Raw genomic sequence first — 21,278 nt, forward strand, 5'->3', positions numbered from 1 at the left:
GTACTCGATTTATTAGCCACAAAGCAGCTGTCATGAATAGGCTAGTAGAACGCTACGGTGCATATATGGGCCATGCCATTACCTTGGCTGAGAATAAGATGATCAAGGGCACTGACAGACAGAAATTCTTAGGATACGCAAAAATGGAGTGACAGCAAAATTTTGATCGGCTGTGCAATGATTCACGATCTCCTTAGACCATGCGCCACACTTTGCAAGACATTGCAAAACAGTGACATATGCACAATCACAGCAATCAGTTCCTTGGTCAAAGCTGCGAAGTCCATTGATGAGCTCAAGACCATTGACTTTGCAGAATTACCCACTGTCAAGAAAGTACTAACCAGATTGCACCACGAGGCAGCTGAGACAATGTATCAAGGTGTGAAGATCACGAAGTACAATAGAAGTGTAGAATATTTAAAGTCGCAAAAAACATTATTTTGACTTTTATTCTTCATTGCCTAAAGGATTGTGTGAAAAGCCAGCATTTAGATTTGCTAAACGAAGCAGCTACAGTTTTGGCAACCCATGGCTGGGAAAAGACAAAGAAGGAAGATCATGGAGACTCTGCTGTTTTCAGAACTTACTGCATCATTTCAAAACACCCTTAGAACACACGGGCGTTGACATCCCAGTTCTTGTTGATGAATGGCATGCGCTACATGACTATGGCAGAAACTATCTTAATCTTTGTCAAAGATAGTTACTATTTGGTGAAAGATTTTCAATTCTGCAGATGCTGGAAAGTGGACAAATATGTTAGCTCTTGTTTGACTTCTTTTACACTTCCTGTTGCTAACGGCAGTGTAGAACAAATCTCTTCAAGGCTCAACCTGATCAAGAGTGACCGTCGCTGCAGTCTGGGAGAAGATAATCTTGAGAATTTAGTTCGCATTTGCGTAGATGAACTTCCACTTTTACAGTGGGATGCAAGCAGTGCCAGTAGATGTTGGTGGAGAGACAAACTGCGTAGACAGAGTAGAAAAACTGAAATGTGTGAGGTCAATGGAAGCACTTTAGCTAAACCAAGTAGTGAAAGTTCGGAACATGTATTTGACTTGGAAGATTGGGACAAGTATTTTGCTCAGTGTTAATATAAGAAATTTAAATTTGTGTCTTGCTAGCAGGTCATTGTATATGACAATAACTCGTTGCTAAAGATCACAGCTACACGTTTGTGTTCATTGCATTAGTATAATCATGTATGCAAACAGTGAAAAGAGTGCCAAGGTGTTAGAATCGACTCAAGTTACTTTAAACAATAAACAGTTGCTATCCCAGTAAGGCAGTAGTGCCCTGGGCCTCAAGCCCCAAATGGCACCTACTAATCTGGTTGCAAAGAGGTACATGTAGTGTGATGCTGCATCCATGAAGTCCATAGAGCAGTGACGACTGCTCTTTATCTCTTTATGTGTATGGATACATTATGAATATAGTTTGCATATATAATTATAATATATATATATATATAATTATATGTTATATATTTTATGTTATATTATATGATATTGCACATTAAATGAACGTCAGATCAAATTTGGCAAAAGTCTGGACAAAAGCTACTTTGGTCAAACTTTATGTCCGGCCAACTTTTTGTCTTTATTTCAAGCACTGAAACCACAGCGTCCACTATGGATCTCCACTTAGCACGATGTTGGGCAATGTGCATCCATTCTTTGTTAATCTTACACTTCTTCAAATCTCTCATCACAATATCGACCCATCTAAGCTTCTGGCCACCTACAGAACGTTTACCTCCTTCAAACTTGCAAACAAGCAATTGCCTTGGAATATGATGATGTTCCATCCTGGTTACTTGGCCTAGCCACCTTAGCCTCCTCTTCCTGATCATTGTTTCCAAAGTCTCAATACTAAACATCAGTATTCCTCTGCTTCTCTCTTACTGATATGCCCAAGATGATTTGTAAGCAATGCATGCACACACACACACACACACACACACACACACACACACACACACACACACACACACACACAGACAAGGTACATGACTTGATAACTACAGTACAATGGTCCACATGTCTATTTAGAAAATTTAAAAAGTCTGCAGCATTCACTCCTGGTCATAATTCCTCGGCTTCGTCCAAGGCAAAGAACCAGAATCATACAGCATACACACTATCTGTAAACTATAGTATGCAGCACTATACATACCATAATTTTTTATGTTAATTTTCTTGTTTGTCAAGTCATCTATACATACCTTTGCCTGAGCTGGAATCAAATTATGTAATGTTGCACAAATGCTAGTGTCATTATAGACAACCAATCATGATTTGTGCCATTATTCCTTAATACAAATGAGAAAACCAGTCTCACCCGGCCATGTGTACAGCCAAGTTAGCAATTGACTAGTATGATAGAGATGGCTATTCCGCAAACTGTCAAATCTGTCAGAGTGGTACTTAATAGAAGTTCATTTTATTTCAAATTTGTCTTCTGTGTTAGTACAATAACATGCAGTACAACTGCATACCAGTAGAAAAGCCAAAAACCAGATTACATTAGGAACACTGCTGTTAGTTTCCTAGCTGTTGCCACTAAAATAATATTGAAGAAACACTCCAGAAAACTGCGTCTACTGCACAGTATAGTTCACAACCAAAATAGCAAGGTCCGGTGATCGAGAGCGTTCGCGAAAAAGTGTTCCTGGGTAGAGATGAGTGCCTCGTAAACTGTTAGAACACGATTGACAACAGCATCCATTGCCTTCAACGCTAAAGAAGATCTCACAAAACACCAATTCCCTCGAATGCTGCCGGATGGAAATAAATCACAGAAAAGAAGGTCAGTCTCTAGACTGTCTAAATGTAGCACAACGATTTCCACCATGCTTGGAGCGACGGGAACAGCACAGAGACCATTTCTGGAAACGTGATTGCATCAGTAAGGCTCACATGATCTGATTGCTCGCCCAAAATAGCTCTACTTGGCGGACGAAATTCTTGAAACACTCCATCAGTTTTTAAGTCGGATGCTATGAGCTAGCGCCTAGATAGCCAACGTTGTTAGTATGGATTTCCAATTAGCAAGCAAAGGCGGAGCCAGTAGCACACTACGCTGTGCACTTGACGCTGAGCAGTTTTCTGGAGTGCTCCTTTAAAACCACTGCAGTGCAAAAATAATAACGTATTTTATCAACTGAATTAAAAGATCTGCCAATGCTAGCATCAAAAAATAAAATTAGAATTTTCTAAAACATTATGAGAGAATAGGAGCCATTGCAAGTTGCTTCCCCCGTCTACTTCCGACGAAGAGCGGAGTAAGGTGCCGACGTCATTGGAGGACGCCTTTTTTCACCCATATGCATGAGATATGAGGCGTCAGTGTGTGGTAGTAGGTTGCAGCAGTACGAATACATCTGGAGTCAGTGTCTCGATTCCCAAAAAATCCACAACTTGCACAAGAGACGGATAATCCAAATGGCCTTACCAAAGACAACTGGGAAAGTGCAACAGATTACATTGGCATATGCAGCCTTCACTTTGAGAAGACTGCCTTGAGATGAATCCAGACCTGTATGAAAGCTCTTGACTTGACACAAGGAGGACCAAATTGAAGCCAGATGCCGTGTCCACTATTTCAAACAAACTACGGCACCAGCAACCGCTCCCAAAAAAGATGATCACTTTCGAGAAACACGCGAGAGATCGGGTAAGCATGCTATTTGCACGGGCATCAGTGTGCTGAACTCAGACGTCTTGGATTGGCTTCTAGATGTTGGAAGATGCATTGTCTGCAGATTACGAAAAACCATGCAGATCAGGAAGCCATGGAATGCACTGCACACAAACAAGTTGACGATATATATCGAGTGCCTCATCAATTGTCATCCAAGGAACTCTCAGAACGATCGCAGGAAGAGATCACCAAGTATGCATTATTGTTAATCTGCACACTGTAATAAGCTTACAGCAGCAGTCATCTAGCTAGAGTCCAGGAAAGACGTAGCTATTGACATTAGACTGAACAGAAAGTACGTGCAATGAAAAGGTAAGGATGGCTTTCTTCTAGGCTATAATTTGAATGTTGTAATAAATGACTCACAACCTATATGGCTGGCCAACGCGCAATTTCCGCATTTATGGTTCTGAATTTGCGTTTATGGCATTGAATTTCCGCGTTTACAGTTCGAGCTCTAGATCAGACTTGACGAATTTGAAAAGAAAGATTCCACAACAGCGTTGCCAGTACTACTGCTCATCAAACCAGGACGTTGCACTTCATCTGGACAATCAGACGCCGTGCAAATCGATATGCACTCACATACAGCGTCCCTTCAATGACGTAACACGGGAACACGCCTCATTACCGAAAGTTGGAGAGCAGAAGTAACTTGCAAAGACTCCCATTCTCTTACAGTGAGTTCGAAAAATGTAACTTGTGAAACATAAGCTCTGCCTGTCTAAGAAGTCATGCAAACACTCAGACAAATTGGAGCAAAAGATAACCACACCCTTCGGTTTAGTGTACATTATCTTCAGTTGGCATGCAGTTAGTCTGCTGCTTAAGAATTCTCAAAGACATCCATAACTGATCTACTCTCTGTTCGCGCTGACTTTGCGCTTTGAAAATCTGTAATAACTTCTGCACAATACGGCAGACAGTGACGATCTTGGTATCGTTCAAAATCGCAAGTTCCCGGATGTTCTATAGTTAGGGTAACAACAGCGTATGTATTACACAGGCGGTTTGATAAGGCTTTTGCATATCAAGAGTCGTTAGGGTTCTTAACTCATTAAAAAGGTATGGTCTTACAACAAGAATGCTGCTAATAGAGGAAGTAGCCAATTAACAAGGTCACTAAACGGGCCGCTGCCTTGACATCAACTCACAGTTGCTCTTGTTTCGCAAGTAGTTGCTTGATATTTCTGACTCCTCTTCCCGTTCTGTTTCGTCTTGATACCCTGCGACTTCCTCTACTGTTCTTTACTGTTACCTAACATCTTTGTATTATAATATGACCTCTAAATTGTACAGTTAATGGGATATCACTTAACATCTGAGCGTGGTAAACAAATACAGCTACATCGTTAGTCACTTGGAAGCACAAAGTCAACGTGAACAGAGAGTAGTTTGACTTGTTTAAAATAAAGCTGGCCAATAACTCTGGCACAGTGTGTTGTTGCCTTATCATTATCTTACTGAAGTACTAAGGCTTGCCTCTGTACTACATGTAGCCTCTACACTCTATTTGTTCTCTTACAACATTGTCAGCGACACTTTAAACACGAGAATCGGCACCAGTAAATTGTGGTCCTAATAATCATTTGTAGAACCGTGTGTATGAACTGAAATCACTCATCAAGATTAGCTCTTCTCCACACTCACCTGTAGTTAAAGCTGCGGTCACACTGCATTAACATTAGGGTCACATTGTCATTCACATTAATTGCATACTAATGGTAATGTGGGCAAGAGGTCACACCTGTACTTCTGTCATTGCGCGAAGAAGTGGGTGTGGTGTGAAAAATGCCGCTAGGTCATTGCAATGCTTTTCCTTTCTGCTACTTGTTGCTAGTTCAGAGTGATCAGGTAGTCTTTTCACCAGATGTGGGCTTTCGCTTTGTGTGGAGGCGTCGCTCTAGAGCACGTAGATTTCATTCTGGTAGTAATTCTGGTTGGTCTTTGCAACTGTACACGACTCTTGCCAGCTCACCGCAGTTTATTCAACACCTGGACAAGCTCAGTCTCAAAAGATGATTCTGATGTGCTCCACGGAGACGGGGATTTTGGGAACATGATGTACACGGATCTAGAACGAAAGTGGGAAGACAATACCCCGACTGGGAAGATTCTCAGTACATTCAACATTTTAGAATGTCAAAAGGAGTCACGAGGTGTTTTTGTTTGTCTTTGGCCTTCTCTTCCTTTCGTCACCATCATGGTCACTACTGACATCAATTACAGCACTGGTAGGAGTAGTCGGTCGAGATGATGCCTTGCTGCTGATGTCATTCTGGAGACAAGCCTCAGAAAGGTGTGACATTTCTAGAGGCGGCTGTGCTTCACTGGCATCATCTGCAATGCCAGACCCAAGCGTTGGATGAGTCTTGAAGACATCAAAAAACGTCTTAAAATTTGGCCAAGCCATAGCTGCAGCTTCCACATCGATGGACAAATCGTCATCGTCAGTGGCACGACCGGTTTCTTTGGGACGCTGGAACTGACTACAAAATCTCTTGGCTTTTGCTGACATGTTGTCCACCTTTGCCACCACTTCCTCGGGTGTAAACTGAACGTTGGTGCCTTCTGTTGTCGTATACTCATTGAGCAACTCTGCTGCCTTTCTTGCTTTTGCTTTCTTTGTCACCACGATGCTACCAAAACGCTCTAGCACGTCCGCCCAGATTTCAATTAGTTTCTGCTCGACGTTGGTAGGCCACTGCACTTTCTGCTTTCGTTTTGAAGTTGCGCTAGCGCTAGCAGTTGTACTGGCAGAATCCCATTCAGTTGACATACTTTGTTGTGAGCAGAAGAATCAAGTCAATATGAAAGGACAAAGTCGTCAACGCAAACTGAGGCTTTGTACAAGTGGTAGGGAAACTCTAGCGACCGCAGTAGGGTAGGGCTGCGTGGTCAACTGACCAAAACAATGGTAATGTCAATGCTAAATGCCGATCTCAGCCCACATTGACATTCTCATTCACATTCTATTTACATTGGCATTCACATTACGCTAATGAGCTATCAACTGTACGTGTGACCAACATAACGGAAATGTCAATGGCAATGTGGATGTAGTGTGACCGCAGCCTAAGCTACTGCTACTGACCTTACTAAAGTTTAGTGATTAAAGTACACCAAAGAAAGGCACATATTTTATGTCTGTTACATAGATCCTAACTAAATTTCATAAGAGCCACATCAAAATGCTTCTCTTTCAGTTAAACCACAAATGACTGCACCTCCAAATAAAAACAAAAAACAACTACTTGTGACAGACATTCAAATGCCTCTCCAAACTCTTGATCATTAAGGCTTTGACAGCTAGTAAGTTTCTTACCTTCGTAATACTTTGCGTTGCTTAGGCAATGAATATTTCTCTAAGTGAAGAGTCTCTTGGCACACAAAAGCAACACTAAGATGAAAATAGGTGTTCCACAACTGCAAGTCAAATAAATCCACAGTCAGAAAGTGTGTATAAAGAGCCTCCGAAAACGATGTAATGCCAGAAAGAATGCCACTGCAAGAAACAATTCTATTAAGAAGCTGTTTACTACCCAAACAAACAAAAAACTAGCAAGGTCACATACATAGAAAAGACAACACGGTGGCAAACAAAACCATACCTGTTATGTAGCATTGCCATTACAAACCAATCCTGGGAATATGGCTGCCGAGTGACAAGATCCATAAAAACACCGAACACCTCAATTAGAAACTCCTGTAATGCAACATTCAATTTCTGGTACTGAGACATCAATAATCAACTCCAACTTTACCAAGAGAGGTTCTCTGTCCACAAAGCTAGAAATGTAATCACGATAATGCTGCACATCCATAATCCTCAGAATAGCAACTAAGCTTGACACAAGCTGGCCCTAAAAGTATTCATTGTCATAAATGGCACAATTCACTAACAACAATCTACAAATACAATTTTGATAACACAAGACAAAACATCATCTTCTTTCTGTTCTCTACAATAATCTCACTAATTTCTGTCCAGGCATGTTGCATGTACCTGTGGTGTGTGTGTGTGTGTGTGCGTGTGTGTGTGTGTGTGTGTGTGTGTGTGTGTGTGTGTGTGTAGGGTTGCCACAACAATTTTTCAAAGCGTAGGGGATGACATCATTAATTAAATAAATATTACATTTTAATTAATATCCACAAGAGAAAATAAAGCTAAGATAAGACACTAAAGCAGTCAAACTTTTAGAGATCTACGCACTGATACAGTTTCCTAACCACTATAACCTCGTCTTGTTCGTAGCAGGCGAGACTGCATGCTTCAATGATGCAAAGATTTGAGGTTTCACTAACTAACAACCAGATCGGTATGCATGCATTATCTTGTTTTCAAGTCCTTCCAGATATCTACCGCTCTGGACTGTCTGCGATCACTTTGGATGTCAAATAGCATCAGGAGCTTATGCATCCAGTTTTTGTTATGAAACGAGAGAACAGCGCACAACGCTACATGTAAATCAGGTTGATCATGACTGCATGAGATTGAAGCCTGTCAAAGTCGACGTTCCCGTGATTGCGTTGGCTGCCGTAGACATGCAGATTTCACTAACAGCAAAAAATCTGCAGTTTTCAAATAGGTCGATCTCTTCATAGCTACCTGACAAACAACTACCATGTACGAAACAAGAGAAGATAAGTGTCATGCATACCATTCTGGTCCTTAGTGATGCATTAAAGAAACCGAATCTGGTTAGTTCACTTAAAAGGGAAGTCCAACAAAAATGAACTAACCTTGTATGAGTAGATCTTACAAAGACAAATTGATCGGTATAAGTTACTTCATTGTCTTCACTTTCGTAACTGAGAACGAGTGATGTTTTGTGTTGTCGAACGTCAACGCAGCTGCTCTGCACTTCCTGGTTATTAAGCTCTGCCCACTTTAAACAAATCATTGCATTTAGGATGACTGCTACGAATATATTGAGAATGCCGAATGCGAATGCAAAGATATTATGAAGGTCTGCCTTCTTGCAGCAGTGATTTCTCTCTAAAGTAAAATGGTGCCGGTAAAGCTGTTTTCCCATCAAACTTTCAAGCAGAATTCCTCATTACTATGGCTTACCTAGAAAACACACTTTTGATTGAGTAATTGCTACCAGAGACCTTGATATCCAGGCTAACGGTATAGTAGTCGTCTGGCCGACAACCATACATACGACCACCGTACGACCATATTTATACTCAATTAGCACAAATGCAAATAAAGCTATTCCGACCAATAGATGAACGTGATGTCATCATACGGCTCCACCTCTCTTTGTTTGGTAGCTGCTAATGAGAATTCAGCCATCGGGCGTCCATCCTGTACATGGTGTTTAGTCCTTTGCTTTAAACAAGGATGTAGCACATAGAAACAACAACCAGATGTCTAGAGAGCAAAGGTACTGGATTCAGGTGCCATGCGGTACTTGTAGGTGTACCTGACTCTTAACATTTTCATTCTTCCACAGTGTTTTGGCATAGTGGTTCTGCAGTCTGACAGCTTGAATTTTCGGTGTGCATGGCTGAGCAGCCATGGTGTTGTTGCAAAAATCACTAGTGTCATCTTCAACAAAAATTTGGCACTCCACGGGAATTTGTGAAAGGAAATGTGCTTTGTCCATGAGAGCGTCTCTGTTTGTCGGAAAAAAGCGACTAAACTGTAAGTATGCAAGTCTGGACAAGGCTTACACCTTTGTTTACTAATTAGCTAAACAAATGCATTTGGAAACTTTAGCTGAGATGAGTGGGTTGGGCTAAGACCTCAGTATGCAAAACATATCACGTGACGAGATATATGTAGTACGATGAAATCTATTATTATGTCGTCATCACCCTCTAAGGAGGGTAGTGGGGTCTTTTACCCTCAACTGGGAAACCACCAACCCGGCAAGTCCCAGAGAGTACATGTTTCCGTGTAATCCATATGGTGCTAGTAACTGGCTTATCGATATTGATTGCTTGCGCTACGAGGATTTCGCCAGCTCTGAACAGCATGTCCAGTAGATATCACAGACATAGCCAAATAGACAGTGAGAAAGAACCAACAGACTCGTTTTGTTATATTGCTGTCACCGCCCGGGATTGAACCCAGGCCATCATGGTCAAAGAACCAGAACTCCAACCACTAGGCTAAAGTGGCTTATGTGTATCGCTATGCCCCTCCATGATGGGCCAGTGGGGTCTTTTCCCCAACCAACCTGGCAGGTGAGTCCAGCAGTGTACATGTTTCTGTTTAGTGCATGTTTCTGTCTAGTACATGTTTCTGTCTAGTACATACAGCAATCAATGACTAGCCAATTCGATATAGACTGCAGGCATTACGGTGACCGCGAACTTGGCACTACACACCTAGTGGATATAAAGTGCTGAGTTTCATCGTCAACAGACCGTTCGCCAAACTACAGAAACTCTCCAACGACTGAAAAGAGTTATAGTCTCATGGACAAAGCTAGAGAAACATGAGAAAGAAAGACAAACAAGTTTCATAATTTATTATGTCATCATCACCCTCTCAGTAGGGTAAGTGGAATCTTTACCCTCAACTGGGTGCCTACCAATCCGGCAAGTAAGTCCCAGAGAGGTAAATGTTTCCGTGTAATCCATATGGCGCTTGTAACTGGCTTATTGATATTAACTGCATGCACTACAAGTATTTTGCCAGCTCTGACAGCACACCCAGTAGATATCTGGCTTATTACCCGAGGCCCATCGACCGTATATATAGTTGGTTAGCGGAGATGCAAATGAAGCTATTCCAACCAATAGACGAGAAGTGGTGTCATTACTGACCAATAGACGAATGTGATGTCATCATGAGGCTCCACCTCTCTTTGTTTGGTAGCTGCTAACAAGAATTCGGCCATCGGGTGTCCGTCCTGTACATGGTGTTTAGTCCTTTGCTTTAAGGGTTTAGCACATACATTTGTACGTGTATGTTTCCCCAACAACAACCAGGGCGAGGTGTATAGCTGTACCTGACTTGTAACATTTTGCTTGTTCCACAGTGTTTCTGCATAGTGGTTCTGCAGTCTGCCAGCTTGAATTTTGGGTGTGCGTGGCTGAGCGGCCGCGGTGTTGTTGCAAAGATCACTAGTGTCGTCTTCAACAGAAATTTGGCATTTGACGGGAATTTGTGAAGGAGAACGTGCATTGTCGATGACAGCGTCTGTTTGTCGGGCAAAGTGGCTCGGCCGACCCGTAAGTACGCTAGTGCGTCTCTATTCATTTCTGTTTTACGGTATCCAAAGTTAGAGCGAACAGACGCCTAGCTAATCTACATGTGCACGTGCATGTTTTCCCACAGTGATGTTTTGTTTTGGCTCTGAAGTCACCTCATTACAACAGTAGGCGACGTCTAGCTAGAGAAGCCGCACAAACAACAAGATGCCTAGAGAAGCTGCACAAAGAACGAGGCTTTTACATTCTTGTGAGCTGGAAAATCGGTGGTGAGCTGCTTGGTTGGTCTCCATTTGTAACCTAGGTTTCCCACAAACAAACAGAACAATGATCACACCCGTTACTTCACACGTAAGGCAAAGATTGCCAGCCGGCCTAGCGTCGAGGCTCTCCGACTTGTCACATTTGGCTTGTTCCATCATTTGGAAACAACTACATTTGTAGCATGCATTTAGAAACAACACCTAGCTAATCTAGCTGCATTTGCAACGTTCCCACATCTAATTTTGTTTTGGCTCTGGTACGTATGTCACGCCTAAAACCGGCCATAGTTACGACCTCAAAAGCTGCACAAACAATCACCTGCACAAAGAACCGATGAGCAAAGATTGTAAAAAATAGAAGCGAGATCCTACGGTTGGCTGACGAACTGCGTAGCTACCCGTTGTACACGGTAGCAGCCAGTCATGTGACTTACCTCAAGCTCGACCTGTGACCATTTCAATAATGCTTCTTATTTATTACCCACATCATACCATTCTGTCATACGATTTTGTCATAGCACGACTAATTTACCTTCAAGGTGCATACCGCCAAGGGTTTGCACTTCAAGTGCTTCTTCATATTATTATGTTATGCTCAACCAGATCAGTCTGGTTTGTAAGGTCTCTTGTAAGCAACGGAGGCAAACACTGCCTCAGAGGTGCTTAGACCATCATGGCTGTCTAAACAGAAGACATGACTTTACGTAGGATCTGACAGGATCCAAGAAGCACTGCTTTCTGTAAGTGCTGCAGGTTGTGATGACCTGGAATACTGTCCAGCCACCATGCAATACCTGCGTGCACTGCGCCAAATGCTCCCAACACCACTGGAACAACCAGTGTTCGACAATGCCACATGCGACTTACCTGCAAGTCACTGTATTTCATCAACTTCTCAGTCTGTATCCGGTGATGTTGTCATCAGGACAGCTGATATCAATAAAAAGACAAGTATTTGTCTTGTTATTTCTGAAACAGACGTCAGGAGGATTGGCACCGATCTTCCTAGCAGTAGGGATGGTTCTATCCCACATCACAGTGATGTCATCCGTCTCCGCAAGCCTACCAGGATGATGCCGGTACCATCTGCTCTCCACTGGAACCCCAAAATGATGACAAATATCCCAGTGGATAATGGAGGCCACCTGATTGTGTCTATCAGTGTAGTCCATCGGTGCCAAGGCACTACAGCCTGCCACAATGTGGTCAACTGTTTTCAGGCCTACACTGCACAAGCGGCAAGTAGGACTGACATCTCGATGCAGAATGTTGCGCTCATAAAAAATACCAAGTCCGAAGAGCTTGGTCTTGAACAGCAACAACGAGTCCCTCAGTTGCAGCAAGATAATTTGATGACTTCAGCCATCTGTAGGTCTCTTTCATGCCCACAGGTGGTTTCTCCATGAGACGGCAATACTGACCATGCATACGTTTTCTGCTCCAGGACTGTACACGAAGAGAGCTGCTGCACGTATGGAAATGTTTCACATCTGTCTGAGGTGCTTGCTCAAAGACACCACTAGACAGGATGATCCCACTTCCATGTAGACTCTGCGACTTGTTGTCCTTAGACTAATGAGCCATGCGTTGAATCGAACGAGAGGACCTCCCAGCATCACACTCCTGTACCATTGCATATCATAGCTGTTACGAAGGTAACAGTCCAGCACCACAATACAAGACTGATACATCGACTCGATCTGTCGTAACCCTTGACTGCCCTTGGTGCACGAAGCGTACAGCCGGTCAACGTCTGCAGCAGGATGGTGGACACCAGGCATAGAGAGAAGTTTCCTGGTCCGTCGATCAAGCTGCTGCAGGTCTGTGGTTCTCCAATGAATGACACCAAAACCGTAAGTGAGAACCGGTAGTGCAAACCCGTTGATGGCCAGAATCTTGTTTCGACCGTACAACTCGGTCCGGAGAACCATCTTCACTCTGCGGAAGTACTCACGATGGAGCGTCTCCCACATATTGCTGTGCTGGATACTGTTACTCTCGTCCACACCCAAATACTTGTAGACTTGACTCGGATCCAGACAGTTGATGGTGTCCGTTTTCCTACCTTCACCCCAGAGAGCTTGGCGTAGACAAAGTGTGTTTGCACACTTGTCCAGACCAAACTTCATCTGGATGTCATCAGAGAAGATACGAACCGTGTGCAACAACCCTTTCAGCTGATCAGGATTTCTGCCATACAGCTTCAGATCATCCATGTAAAGTAGCTGACTGACAAGCTGACGTTTGGCAGTCTCACCACGTCCAGTGCTCATCCAATAGCAGTAACCAGTTCTGCGTAACTCCTTGCTGAGAGGGTTAAGCCATACAGAAGAGAAGAGGAGCTACTGAATCACCTTGGAAAATACCTTGCCTGATCCGCATGAGCCTCGTCTTGATGGCACCATTCCTGTAGGAAAGTACCATCAATGTCTTCCAACTCTTCATCACACGTGACGGAAACCTGCACAAGACTGGACTAATCTTATGCAGCTAAAGACATCGATGTAACCAGCTGTGTGGCACGCTGTCATAGGCTTTCTGGTAGTCCACCCAAGCCATGCTCAAGCTCCTGTGCCTGGTCTTACAGTCCCCTGTAAGCAGTTTGTTAATCAACAGCTGATCCTTTGCCCCAAAGGAACCCTGCTGACAACCCTTCTGCTCCGATGCCATGAGGTTCCCTGAGCCGATGCCATGACGTTTCCCTGAACCAAATGCCCTGCAATCCTCTGTCTGATGACTGAGTAAGGGCCTTGCAGAAGACAGAGAGACACGTGATAGGCAGGTAATTCTTGGCCTGGTCAGTCTTGTCATTCTTAGGTATCAGGATGGTTGCTTCCTGAGATAATCAGTTGGGCACAGAGCCTGGGTCCTGAAACAGGAGGTTGTAGCTACGAGTCAAGTCACCGCAAAGACACGTGATGCGCTTGACCCAGAAACCGTAAACCTGATCTGGTCCAGTAGACATCCAGTTCCCTATCCTCTTGAGACACAATGTGACCTTATCGCCTGAGATATGTGGCTCAGCTGCCTGGTACGTCTCACCATCGATTTGACACCTCAGCAAGAAGGCAGACTCATTATGACACACTTCAGTTTCTAAGATATCACCCCAATACTGCTCAATCTCAGCCTCGAATGGTGGAGAAGTGATCTGGATAGTCCGCTTGCACAATTTCCTGTAAAACTGTCCAGCATCCCGTTGAAACAAACCATTCAAGCAAAGTCTCTTACGATTCTTCTCCAGCCTCCTAGCCCGCTCGACTTTGGACTGCAGTTCCATTTTCAGCCAATTTATGGTGACCTCACAAGTCTCCAAATGAGGAATGCTCAATTGATGCCGGAGTAGTTAAAGCTCACGTAGCAAACGAATGCTCGATGAGCCCCTCCTAACTTCCCGCAACAGAGATATCGCCCGCCGAAGTGCAAGAATCTCCATATCCAGTCTTCGTCTCCATGTCGGTGTTTGAGAGTTGGTAGACTTTGCCATCTTTAAGCCCTGCCTTTTGGACACTAGTGAAGCAGCAGTGTATATCAGCAGGGTTCTAGCCAGGCATACTATAAGGTGGTGAGCCACCACACTCTCCTTCTCAAAATGAGATGCCCGCCACGCTTTGGGATTGACTGCCACGCCATGTGAACAAACATTTCAGTTGAAATTAGTGGCTGTGTTCACTACTACAAGGATAGGAAACACAAGTTTGCACTACTCATTGTTCACATTGACCTTTTACAGAGAGCTAATTATGACCTCAGCAGGTGTGCTATTTACTGTGCTATTTACTGTGCTCTTGTTTCCATGTTGAGTGCTCTAACAGATCTTAATACAAAGCATGATGACTAAAAAACAGGAAGCATCATAATCGAATGAGGATGTGGCATTTCTATATAAACATACTTGTCCCTTACAAAATATTGATATGCAAACAGCTAATTCTGTTTCCCCAAAGATCATCTTAAAAACAGCCACGTTATTCTGACTAGGATTATTATTAATAAGCAAAGGAAGTCACAAAAACTCACCAGGGCTACGTTTTGGACAAACCATAACCATGTCAAAATTACACCCTACACCACAACCCTTACACCCTACCCCTTACACCCTACACCACACCCCTTACACCCTACACCACACCCCTTACACCCTACACCACACCCCTTACACCCTACACCACACCCCTTAACCCTACATCACACCCCTTAACCCTACACCACACCCCTTACCCCTTACACCCTACACCACACCCCTTACACCCTACACCACACCCCTTACACCCTACACCACACCCCTTACACCCTACACCACACCCCTTACACCCTACACCACACCCCTTACACCCTACACCACACCCCTTACACCCTACAGCACACCCCTTACACTACACCCCTTACACTACCCCCCTTATACCACACCACTTACACAACGCCCCTCACAACACCCCCCTTACACTCCTACCACGCCCCTTACACTCCTACCACGCCCCTTACACTCCTACCACGCCCCTTACACTCCCACCCCTTGCGGCCACATCCCTTGCGTTCACATCCCCTGCGTCACATCCCCTGCGTTCACATCCCCTGCGTTCACCCCCTGCCATCACCCCTGCCAACACCCTCTGCCATCATAACCCCCTTGTGGCCACGCCCCTTTGGAAAGCCCCGCCCTACCACCACACTTCGCTAAAAAAAACCTGGCTAGAACCCTGACCAGGTGATTTCACTCATATCTAGTTCACCCTTCATAAAATTGATGATTATTGCATTAAAAGCATCAAACAAGCTTCAGGGTCACACTGTTCACAGAGGTCCTTGGAATACGTTGTCTCTCACAGATAGGAATTTGCCTGACTTTCTGTAGCTCATCAAGAAACTCCCGACAGAGCAGAGGGTCTACAGCACCATCACCATCAAGCCAAAGACCGTCCTTTGTCTGGCAGTGAACTGAACTGACTCGAGAAGTCAGAGTCAATCTATTCAATCCGAGAAGATATACTAGGATGTGTGGTCATCAGATCATAGTCCACAGAGTCACAAGGGAATGGTGATTCCTTAGTAGCTCTGCACTGAACAAGTGACAGCAGGAATTCATGGATCTACGGACTCTGGACTTAGTCGTTTGCTTCCTGTATGGAGAAAGCAGTAGTATATATGGGAGGAGAATGATACCACCACCAAAACATAAACATTTATATATTGCAGAGATCCAAAAAAACCTCCCACATCTTGCACCCAATGCAAACGTGCGTTCGCTTTGCACCCCAGCTACAGCTCGTGCAATCGATTCAATCGCACACACCACTGTGTACGCACGTCTCTACAATCAATATTAAATTCTCCTATCAAAATCAGACAGGTGGTTGAAACTTGGTAGCCGAAACATGAAAACAAGGTCAGGAAACAGATTTTATGCGTTCTAACTAAGGTTAGTTGTATTCTTGCAAACTTTTTGCAATTTGACTTGACCTTGAGCAGGGTTGTCGACGACTCCGTGTAGTGCTGAATATCACCCAGTTTGACAGGTCGTTGAATTCGTTGTGCCATCTTCAGGTCTCTAGCTTCGGAGATGAGTTGCACAAGTTCTGATTTGGGCAGGCAAGAGACTGTCTCGAGCCCGATGTCTTTGGCCTGCTTTCGCAGATGTTTTGATCGTTGTTAAAACAATGGGTTTGAAGGATGACCCTCCAATGGCATTGAGTTGCTGAGATATAATCAGACAATTCACTGAGTATACAATAAAGTAGATTATTTGTCAACAGGGTGCAACTTGCTTTATAGACAGTAGGTGCACAATTTAGCCCCTATACTGCAGAAGAGTCACCACCCTTATACATGTATACTGCTAAGTACTCAATACTTGCAAATACAGCCATAGAAAACCTTAGAAACCTACCATCTTATAGCCTGTACGTAAAAACAAGAGTTGTGGTTGTCTTGGATTCTGCAAGAATACTACAAACCTTAGTTAGAATGCATAGAATCTGTTTCCTGACCTCGTTTTCACATTTCGGCTACCAAGTTTCGACCAGCTCTATCCGATTTCGATAGAAGAAGTTAATATTGATCGTAGAACCGTGCATACCCAGTGGTGTGAGCGATCAAATCGGTTGCACAAACTCTAGCGGAGTGTGTGTGTGTGTGTGTGTGTGTGTGTGTGTGTGTGTGTGTGTGTGTGTGTGTGTGTGTGTGTGTGTGTGTGTGTGTGCAAAGACTCGATGTGAACATACGTTTGCAAGGGGTGCAAGAAGGTGGGTGAGAGGTTTTTCCAGATCTCCGTAATACAAAAACGGCTATGTTTTGGTGGTGGTATCATTCTCCTCCCAGATAAACTACTGAAAGCATGACCGTGTTACAGCAGTGACAAGAAAGGAGGTGTGTGTGTGTGTGTGTGTGTGTGTGTGTGTGTGTGTGTGTGTGTGTGTGTGTGTGTGTGTGTGTGTGTGTGTGTGTGTGTGTGTGTGTGTGAGCTCAATTGGTTAGAGAGTGCATTTGAAGAATGGAAACATCCAAGACCTTTGGATCATGAGTTCAAGTACAGGATGGGTACAGGCGTAATTCCCTTAAGCAAGAAACTTACACGCAATTGCCTCTCTCAACTCAGGCGCATAAATGAGTACCTGGTCATTGATTGGGGTGGACATGACCGCTAGCTTGGCAGAACATCACGTAGCACGGGTACTTCAGCTCGACCTAAAACTCTGAGCAGCGCCTGAGGCCCCACTTAGAAACAAGCTGAGAGTGCTGTCTTCAGTAGCCTACTGAAGGGCATATCCAATTGTCCGTGTGTGTGTGTGTGTGTGTGCACGTGCGATAGACAGCTAACCCACTAAACTGATGATCATAAAATTTGGCATCTCGGTGTCAAAAATAACATGAGCACAATAATAGGGGACTTAACCATTAACTGTTCAATTTTGAAAACAAAATATACAGGTATTCGAGCCAATCTATATAAGACTTAGTCAATATCCTGTTTGGGATCGTGCTGTAACAATAGTCGATTATGATGTAGATGGCCATAACAGTAATAAAGATGATATCTGTGTCCTTGAAAAAGCAATCATGCATGTAACAAATCTGTTACCATGCCATTATTTCAGCATGCCTTTGCTCAGGGATTCCATCAGATTAGCAATTGATAACTAATAATTTAATTTGCTCGAGCAATCAACAGGCAAATCAGCTAGTTACCTAAAATCTTATGTATAAAGGTCACATGATCAGTCGTAAGTCTTCTAAAGTGCCTGTAAGGCAAGGGCAACTTCCTGCATGTCTGTTTGTATGTTTATCTGTCTGACAATCATTCTGCCATTTATATACATATATATATATATATATATATATATATATATATATATATATATATATATATATAATTTCAACACTAAACATGAGATAGAAACACTACGCAAAGCAACCTTACTGAGTAGCTGCTGTTTCGGTCTACAGCTCCAACAGTCATCAGTACAGTTCGAAAAAGGCTTTGAACAACTACAGAAACATTGTCTCTTGTTGTTCCCTACAATAAAATCAATGAAACAAACTCTTCTCTGACAATACTTGCCATTAGGCATAAGAACATACAACTGCTTTGTCTTCTAGAATAGTAAGAAGTTCACCAAGTATGTCAACACACTGATGAAGCTCATCCCGTTGCGTTAGATGCAATTGTGTGTGTTTGACAACCATTGGCATCAAAATTATACGTGCCTCTGTAAACAATAAGCTTATATCTATAATGTCACTTAATATTTCAGTTACATGCATGTTGTCTAGAACAAGGAACTCTATCATACATCAACAAATAGTTTGAAATACAAGTACAACATACCAGGACTTCTGAACAAATGATTAGTGACAATGTTCCGAATTGAGAGCATTTTAAAACGAGTCATTTTAGCCATAGGAATGCTATCTATGAAGTCTCTTACAATGACACTAAAACAAAACACCACCTATACCTACTGAACAGTGACACACATAAGTAGATACCTCAATTCGCCAACTTCCAGAACTCTTTGAAGATCACCAAAAGTGCTTGGAAAATGCTGAAGTGCAGCAGCCTACATATCATAAAACATAATACGAAAACTCAAACATTGCATTACAATGTCTTGTAAGAAAAATTCAATATAACTTGATCTGTTTGCCTTTCCCACCTACCAATGAACCCGTTTGCATCAGTTAGTGTGTGTCTCCTTATTTGTCAGTGCAAAGACAAGGGTACTGACAACAATTACGCCTCATTAACAAAGGAATGCAGACACTGTAACTTCATAGCTCTAACAAGAATGTGCTGATTTTTGCACCATAGAACTGTCTAATAAGTCTTCTAGGTTGTAACACTCCATCACAATGGAAACAGATACAAATGGATTGTACACTGGTCCGCATATTACAATGGCCCATATATAGCAAATGGATGTTCTAAATCGATCTCAGGCCATGCGAGTTCAGCCAATTTACCCAAATTAAGTAAAAATTCTAAATTATTTTTGAAGTCTCAAAAAATTAGTCTCGTAAACACTAAGAGCAGTAGGGTAAATTCACTATAAGAGTCATAAACTTACAACTCTGGAAACACCTACGACTTGTCCTGGATTCACAATATTCCTACTACCTGCTTACTTGTTAGCATTCCACACAACACTTGCCCACTCAAACCTTGAAACAGTGTCATAGCATGCTGATGATTCTCACCTGAATAGGAACAGCATAGTCTTTAGTGTCACCATCAATGACCATCATAGCATTGAAGCTATGGAAAAGACTATGAAGTGAGTGTTTGAATTCACTCAGTCCACGTCCTTTATTGGCCCTAATATCACAAAATTTACAATTACATCACCACTCACACCACCTGTTCTCATCACTGCTACCAACTTGGCATACAGTTCTCTTGACCTGACAATAAATCGAAACACATATTCAAGACCCTAAGCAAAAAGATTGCCTCATTAGCTCAATTGCTCAATAGATCAATTATAATCCTACAAACTATATAAAATACTTGAAATGAATTGTTCAAACCATAGCAATGACAGAAAGAAAGTAATTACAAGACCCACAAATAAAATCTGTTAGACCTATTGAAATGATTACCCTGTATGTAGGGATTGCCCGGTTATGGAGCGTTGTGGGAGCGTGATCATCTTTTTGCGTGCTTAAAAGAACACTTCACCGATTGACGCATGTGCAGTAGATGTTAATGTACGTTAAGGCCTTGGGCTGCAGACCGAACGCTTGCTGAGTTGCGCAGCGCATTGTTTTGGTCTTGCTTTCCGAGGCCAACTATGAGAGGACACAACAGACAGGTCTAGACGTTTCAAGCGACTCTAACAGTGAAAAAACAGTTACAGTTCATAAGCAACTCAGTCGTTCGTACATTGTAGACTCCACATGATCGTCTTGAGCGACTTGCAATCGCTCGGTCTTTCCCACTTTTCTCCATGTTTCTTTCTACAAATGAAGGCCATACTACAGTTCAAAAGGGCTTGAGTTATGCGAAAAACACAAGGAATCATGCATCACAGACCATAATCACGTGACACCAAATACCTTCGTTCTACAACCAAACCATCACCGAATGTGTGCTTTTCGCCATAGATTGAAGGTGAGTCAGTGATGCAAAAGCACATTTTACTTTTGCCTAAGCAAATATCAAAGTCTACACGAAGAGGTAAAACAAAACCTACACTTATTGGACGTTATTCGGAAAACCGCCAAGTACGATTTTGTTTTAGCTTTATCATAATGCTTAGCTATCAAGTTTCCTCTGAAATAGCACTAAACTTCTCAACTTGAAAACTACTAGAAACGATTAGCGGCCGAGGGCGGAGACAGACTGGTGAAGTGCTCCTTTAATTAAACCATAGTAAGTGAAGACTAAAATTTCTCAAAATCAATGAAATGAAATGTTTGCATGTTGTGTACTTTATCCTATTTTTGTTTTGGTCAATAATCATCTAACAACCTAGAAAACAATTGCTAGCCTCAGAAGCCCATGTGCCAATTTTGTTCTTCTTTCTTCTTCTCCTCCACGCCCACGGATCTCTTTCTTGTACGTTATATACGCTGTGAAACTTGAGAAAACGCTTTAGAAGTACCTCAACTTTATTCTTTTGGTGATTAAAAGAACAAAAAGAA

General features: G+C 42.8%; 2 protein-coding genes across 2 annotated transcripts in view; both read right to left on the reverse strand.

Moving 5' to 3' along the window:
• Window positions 1-6,680: 6,680 nt before the first annotated feature.
• On the reverse strand, window positions 6,681-7,880 carry LOC134195801 (dedicator of cytokinesis protein 5-like). Its single transcript, XM_062664887.1, has 3 exons — window positions 7,470-7,880; window positions 7,317-7,411; window positions 6,681-7,210 (listed from the first exon to the last, which is right to left on the reverse strand). The coding sequence occupies exons 1-3, from the start codon at window positions 7,527-7,529 to the stop codon at window positions 7,027-7,029; spliced, it is 339 nt and encodes a 112-aa protein (XP_062520871.1). The 5' UTR covers window positions 7,530-7,880; the 3' UTR covers window positions 6,681-7,026.
• Window positions 7,881-18,516: 10,636 nt separating this feature from the next.
• LOC134192514 (dedicator of cytokinesis protein 1-like) overlaps window positions 18,517-21,278 on the reverse strand; it is a 39,257-nt gene continuing 36,495 nt past the window's right edge. The window contains exons 26-31 of the mRNA XM_062661287.1: window positions 20,016-20,068; window positions 19,833-19,950; window positions 19,125-19,195; window positions 18,964-19,070; window positions 18,717-18,844; window positions 18,517-18,651 (exon numbers count right to left, since the gene is read on the reverse strand). Of these exons, the coding sequence (XP_062517271.1) occupies window positions 18,517-18,651; window positions 18,717-18,844; window positions 18,964-19,070; window positions 19,125-19,195; window positions 19,833-19,950; window positions 20,016-20,068 (612 nt within the window). The remainder of the gene's footprint in view (window positions 18,652-18,716; window positions 18,845-18,963; window positions 19,071-19,124; window positions 19,196-19,832; window positions 19,951-20,015; window positions 20,069-21,278) is intronic.

The sequence above is a fragment of the Corticium candelabrum genome, chromosome 1 (genome assembly GCF_963422355.1).
Source record: "Corticium candelabrum chromosome 1, ooCorCand1.1, whole genome shotgun sequence".
Lineage (NCBI taxonomy): Eukaryota > Metazoa > Porifera > Homoscleromorpha > Homosclerophorida > Plakinidae > Corticium > Corticium candelabrum.